Below are 6741 nucleotides of genomic sequence, written 5' to 3'. Positions count from 1 at the left end.
ACACTGTCAAAGCAGAGCGCCACACTCTCAGAGCGCCACACTCTCAAAGCGGCCGTCTTGAAACACTCACTGTGAGTGTTGGAGCGACTCTCTGTGACAAACTGCTGAGCGCTGTTGGAATGTACCTTCTTCCCTCCCTCTCTTCCTTCCTTTACTTTCCCGTCCTTTCATTCCCCTGCTTCTTTCCTCTCTTACCTTGTTCTTCTTTTCCTTCTTCTGTCCTTTCCATATTCATCCTCCCCACCTTCTTCCTTTCTTCCTGCCTTCCTCCCTCTATTCTTTCCTTCCTCCTTTTATTCTTCCCATACTTTATACTTTGCCTTCTTTCCTCCTTTGTTTCTTTCCGTCTTTTCTCTGCCCCTTCTTCTCTTCTCTTCCTTCCTTCCTTCCTTCCTTCTGTCTTACCCTCCCCTCTTTCCTTTCCCTCTTTTCTTTCCTTCCTTTCTTTTCCCTCCTCCCTGCCTTCTCTCCTTGTCTCCTTTCCTTCAGGGAGCCATCCTGACCACCATGTTGGCCACCAGGAATTTCTCTGGTAAGTTTCCAGCTGCTGTCAAGTCTCATTGTGTTTGACCTTTGACCTGTTGGTGTCACAGTAGCAGACACAGAGACTAACCAATCAGCTGCCCGCTTACACACAATTAACAGGTTAACACTGTGTGTGTGTGTGTGTGTGTGTGTGTGTGTGTGTGTCAGCAGCAGCTGTCATAAAGTTTCAAACACACTCAGGAACCACTGAGCTAAAAATAGACTGGAAACCACCGACAGAGAGAGACAGACAGACACACGGACAGACAGACAGATGATTAAAACGTGTTTGTTAATATAAAACACTGATCTGATTAATGAGGTCAACGTAAATGAGTTATAAACGTGTCGTGAGTGTGAACACAGGAATGTGTCTCTGCTATTATCTCAAGTTGAACCTAAATTTGGCCTCCACTCTCTCCGGCTGTCTGTCTGTCTATCTGTGTGTGTGTCTGTCTGTCTGTCTGTATGAGAGACAGACACACACACACAGACACACAGACACAGACAGACACAGACACAGACAGACAGACAGACAGAGACAGAGGACCAGCTGAAGTCAGACTCTTGGACAGGAAGCAGCTCTGTCTTCGTCAGGACTCTTGTCTTTTATTTGAAGTCATTTTATTTCCTCCGTCCTGCTTCAGGCAGATTTGACTGTAAAACCGTTTTAAAGTGGTTGTTTTATTTTGAAGTACTTCCTGTCAGTTTGCTGGGAGACATGTAGGCAGAGGTTACCATGCCGTCTCTCCTCTTCTCTGCGTTCGTTCCTTTCTTTCTGACTCTGCTGCTTTTGTTTCTCTTCGTCCTCGTCCCTCGATCAGGAGGAAAGAGTGGAAGCAACAAGAAGGCCGACGGAGTCAAGGTAAACTCCTCTTTGTTTAATTATTTATTTATTATTGTTATTATTATTATTGTTATTGTTATTGTTATTATTGTTATTGTTATTATTATTGTTATTGTTATTATTATTATTGTTTTTATTATTATTTTTTATTGTTATTATTGTTATTATTGTTATTATTATTACTGACTATATATTAGTGACTATAACTTAGCACTGTCCTGTGTATCATCAGGTGTGTGTTGTCTCACAGTGTCATGTGACACACTCCGTTTGGAACATATTTGTTGCTGTTTGCGTGTGGGAATTATCAGTGTGTGACACAATAAAAGTACCCAGTGTGAGGGATGATAGGATTTCAAAGCAGAAAGCTGTGAGCGCTCTCGTCACAGTCACCAGACTCCATAGATAAAAACAGTGATTTAACATCAGTGAACACAGGAGCTGCTGGTCGACTGCTGCCTCCATCTGTTAGTGTGTTTGTGTCACTGTGTGACTTTGGTGTTTAAAGGGTTAATTTAGATTCACCAAAGTCACACAGTGACACAAACACACTAACAGATGGAGGCAGCAGTCGACCAGCAGCTCCATGTTCACTGATGTTAAATCACTGTTTTTCTCAATGGAGTCTGGTGACTGTGACGAGGCTCAAACAGGCTGACATTAAGGTAAAGCTGTGAACATAATCTAAATATATCAAACACTTAAACTAGACTTTTTTAGGTGGTTAAAATACGTCTTGTTGCTGACTCCGCCCACAGCAAGACATCACTGAGCTTCATGTCAGACTCCACCTGCTGACTGACGTCTGCTGTAGGAAACACTCTGACTGTGGATCAGTGCCTCACACAACCACACTGCAAAACTCTCAACTGTCCCTTTAATTTTATTGATAACTTTACGTGACATTAGCAGGTTTGATTTTGTTTTGATTCTCCAACTCATTAGATAAGACCCGCCTTGTTGAGGTCTAACAGCCAATCAAATGCCGGCACTGACAGAGACTGTGGCTGAATGAGCTGATCTTTGTTGTTGTTGTAGGAATCATCTGAGAGCACAAACACCACCATCGAGGATGAAGATACCAGAGGTACACACACACACACACACACACACACACAGTGATGACTGACAGGCTGATTCAAACAGAACGTGTTTCACTCTGTTTCCATCTTCACTGAGACACTCAGTGCGTTCCCAGTCACAGTGAAGTGGAGTTACAGTCCCAGCTGGACGAGGACATCTAACTGGCCTACTGTCCTTGTCCCAGTATACAAGCACGGGAGGGGAATCCATTTATTGAGCCAAGTATGTGCGACTCCTCTACGATAGGTGGAGATATGCCCCCTTTCAGCTTGTTAGTATTGGACCTTTTTCCTGTTGACCTATTACGTCACAGACCAAACAATGGACAAACAAGTTAGCTACGGTTAGCTAGCAGCTAACTGCTACCATGGTGGACAACTTTACAGCTCTGTACATTTGGTCCGTCCAAAAAGTCACGGCTCTGGATGTAGATTTCTCCATGTTGTTACCGACTTCTTCTTCTCTTACACATTTAATGCTATTGGACTTCCGGGTCAAAGCCCGGGGCGGAAACTGTGGAGCATGCTCAGAGCGCCTCGGCCAGTTTGGGTCTGTTTGACTGTATACATGCAGGAGTCACATGATCTGGGTGTGTTAGTCCCACTGTGACACATTCACTGCAGGACCATTTCACTCACACTGACATGTTTACAGGGATTTTTAAAAGACTGACAATAATAATAAGTCCATTTCCTCTGATGTCATGGAAACGGACTGAGTGTGTCGCTCTAACTCACAAGAGACCAACATATCCGCCCGAGTGGCTCCACACCATTAACACGCCAGCGTACACCTGTGGTGCACTGAAAAGGCGGAGCTTGCTTGTTATGTGACAGTTGTCAGAGCTGTTTGGTGGATGGAGCAGAGCGGAGTGAAAATAAAATATGATATAAGACGATAATGAGCAGACATGCTGACGTAGAACAGCCTCAACAGCAGCAGGTCCTGATGCACCGCCTGACAACAGCCTGATGACAGCATTGGTCCCGCCCATGGGGCTGATTGGCTGCCTGACTCCCACCACACTAATACGTGTTGTTTTTTTAATTTTAACTGTGAAGCGGCTGTTTGACGTCACGATGTCGGACTAGAATCTGTCAGCTTAAACTCAGTGGAGTGGGCAGATCCAAACGTCTAGACCCAGGAAATACAGACGCTTCAACTATGATACTAACCTGTCTGTCTATCTGTCTGTCTGTCCATCAGTGAGGAAACAGGACATCATCAAAGTCACGGAGCAGCTCATCGAGGCAATCAGCAATGGAGACTTTGAGAGCTACACGTATGTAACACACTGATGAGGCTCTTATTGTGAAAGTCCCTTCCTGTTTAAAGATCCGACCACAACCAGAATGATAAAAATGACTGTAATTGTTTTAACTCAGGTGAACAGAGGAGTTGTCCTTGGTGCCACTGTTTACTACTAGAGATGCATGATATTGTATTTGTTGCCGATATGCTGATCTGTAATAACCGGTACAGATAACAGATAACAGATATCGATATATCCTCCTTTCTCCCTCCTGATGTCAGTGATCATCATCAAGTCTCTTCTGTAGTGAATTCACATATTATACACACAGACTGTGATGGTGACGGCCCATCAGCAGATGGAGACATGAAACACTGTTCAGTGTGTGTAAATTGTGCAAAATCAGAAAAATCATGTTGGCCAATTCTGATCAGTCATTTTAAAGCCGATATCGGCCGATACTGATATGTCGATATTATCGTGCATCCCTTTTTACTCTGGGTGTAACAATCCATTGATCTTGATCAGTGTAACAACTTGATGATCAACTATTTAATATCATCAATGCAAAGTGAAAGTAATGATCTGTATCATCATCTTTAGTGTAACCTTTATTTTGAAATTCTCTGTCACTGTGTCTCAAATCACAAACTTCTGTTAGCACACTTCCATGTAGTATACTATGTGCACTATGTACTTATTGACGTAGTGATCGTTCGTGGTACCAAATCATTACAGACTGCTAAATTAACCCAATAAACACACTGCTGGCTTAAAGCCCATTTATGCTCAACGTTAAATACGGATCCGGATACGGACGGAGCCTTCTGTCCGTGCTCCACGTTCATTTTGTCCGTATTTCTGCATGTTTCCATAAAGCTTACAGATACGGGCCAAACGGAGCAGTACCACCGGGAACCATGGGGGCAGTGTTGCTGTCACTACCCGATACGTAGCTCTAGTGAGACACGAAGAAGAAANTGACACTGGGCTGCCTCCTGGTGGATATATTGGTTAACATCCATGCCAGCGTAAATGACGCATGGAAGTATGTGGGCAGTGACGGTAACATCGTTTGAAACAGACGTATACATTTTTGTACGTAAAGGGAGCATAAATGAGCCTTTATACCTGACAACAGTATAGTGGTGCTTAGTGCAAAAAACACATGTATTTGTACAATGCAGCGACATTCACGGTCGCACAGTCCTCGGCCGCCATTTCCTGTGGTCCCTCCCCTTCCGCTACGTAGCCAAGATGGCGACCATTGAGGGCGAGAAGTGTCCATAGTTCCACACTCAACTTCTTGACCGTTTTGAGTGCACCATCCAGGTACTCATAGTGCACTGCATTTTCCATACTTCTCAGTGTGAACGCACTTATGCACTCACAATATTAAATGTAAGTACAGAAGTACGCGATTTGAGACACAGCATGTGTCGCTGTTAAACAGCCCCAGGCAGATAGTGACAAGCAGCCGAGAGAAAGACGACGAGGATAACGTCATTTACTCCGGAATACATCAGCAGAGTGAAAATATTTTACATTTCAGAGAGAATACGGCTCAACAGACACGTTGTATGTCAATGATGCCAATATGAGATAAAATATTACTAACCTCTCACTGCAGCAACATGAGTTAGCATGTTAGCACTTTGTATTGTCGTCCACTGTGGATCAGTGTGGACACGTCATTATCGTTATCATGTGGACGATCCTTTACAGACTAACGTTGATCACTGTAGGACTCTTATTGTGAAAAATCTGTCCTGACTGTAACTGTCTGTCCTCTCAGTAAAATGTGTGACCCGGCTGTGACGGCGTTCGAGCCCGAGGCGTTGGGGAATCTGGTCGAAGGCCTGGACTTCCACCGCTTTTATTTTGAAAACTGTGAGCTGAACTAAACTTCCTGTGTGACTGACGGTTTCGTTATGGTCGTATACGTTACTCTAACACGTGTCTGCTATGTCTGTGTGTCTGTGTGTCCTCAGTGTGGTCTAAGAACAGTAAACCGGTCCACACCACCATCCTGAACCCTCACATCCACCTGGTCGGGGACGAGGCCGCCTGCATCGCTTACATCAGAGTGACACAGTACATCGACGCCAACGGGACGCCTCGCACCGCCCAATCAGAGGAGACCAGGGTGTGGCACCGCCGCGACGGGAAGTGGCAGATCGTGCATTTCCACCGCTCAGGCTCCCCCTCCACGCTCAGCAAGTAAGAACAGGTCAGAGGTCAGTTTGATCACCATCAGACAGGTCAGAGGTCAGAGGACAGTTAAAACGAGAGACATCTCCCTGCAGAGCCAGAGAGCCGCCTTTTTAAACGTGCACATATGCGAGTCCCAGACTCAGCTGTACGTTTTACAGACGGAGACTGCTAAATAAATATTTTAAATTATCGCTGTAAAAATAACGTTAGCCTTGCGTTCACAATCGCTTGGAGGAGTGTGTTAGCATGTTAGCATGTTAGCACTTCCTGTTCCCTGGTGTTAACCCAAGCTGAGGAGACGTCAGTAAATACCCCACAGTCAGTTTACAGCTTTATGTGTCTGTGACAAGATGAGACTACAGAACGCCATCACGTCAAACACGATGTTACAGCCTCGCTGTGGCGATGACATTAGGTCATGTGACTGTGGTGTAGTTTGTTTACGGCCTAATTTATCTTTTTATCTTACTGAGCAAAACCTGTCAGGATCAGAAATATTTGTTTGTCACCGAGTTTATTGTCTGCAATAATCCAAAATTCAGTAGAAAAATCCCAGATGCTGTTTGACGGGGTAACCATGGCGACGCTAACTTCAGAAAAACATCATCCCTGCAACACACTATTGGCTCTACAAAAGTTTCCACTCACCTTCACAACATGTGGTTACGTTTAGCCAACACACACACGTGGTTACGTTTAGCCAACACACACACACACACACGTGGTTACGTTTAGCCAACACACACACACACACACACGTGGTTACGTTTAGCCAACACACACACACACACACGTGGTTACGTTTAGCCAACACACACAC

The 6741-nt window shown here is 44.6% G+C and overlaps 1 protein-coding gene across 3 annotated transcripts in view; it reads left to right on the top strand.

The window, feature by feature from the left end:
* Positions 1 to 1015: 1015 nt before the first annotated feature.
* Positions 1016 to 6741, top strand: part of camk2a (calcium/calmodulin-dependent protein kinase II alpha) — an 18639-nt gene continuing 12913 nt past the window's right edge. Inside the window, exons 1-5 of one of the 3 annotated variants that reach the window (XM_050037828.1) lie at positions 1016 to 1390; positions 2411 to 2459; positions 3662 to 3737; positions 5503 to 5597; positions 5699 to 5944. In XM_050037828.1, the coding sequence (XP_049893785.1) occupies positions 1265 to 1390; positions 2411 to 2459; positions 3662 to 3737; positions 5503 to 5597; positions 5699 to 5931 (579 nt within the window). In that variant the 5' untranslated portion in view covers positions 1016 to 1264 and the 3' untranslated portion in view covers positions 5932 to 5944. The remainder of the gene's footprint in view (positions 1391 to 2410; positions 2460 to 3661; positions 3738 to 5502; positions 5598 to 5698; positions 5945 to 6741) is intronic. The other 2 variants (XM_050037816.1, XM_050037809.1) reach the window with 2 other exon arrangements.

Source organism: Epinephelus moara, chromosome 3 (assembly GCF_006386435.1).
Source record: "Epinephelus moara isolate mb chromosome 3, YSFRI_EMoa_1.0, whole genome shotgun sequence".
Classification (NCBI taxonomy): domain Eukaryota; kingdom Metazoa; phylum Chordata; class Actinopteri; order Perciformes; family Serranidae; genus Epinephelus; species Epinephelus moara.
The sequence above is the reverse complement of the archived record's forward strand: the minus strand, read 5'-3'. Positions and strand labels throughout refer to the sequence as shown.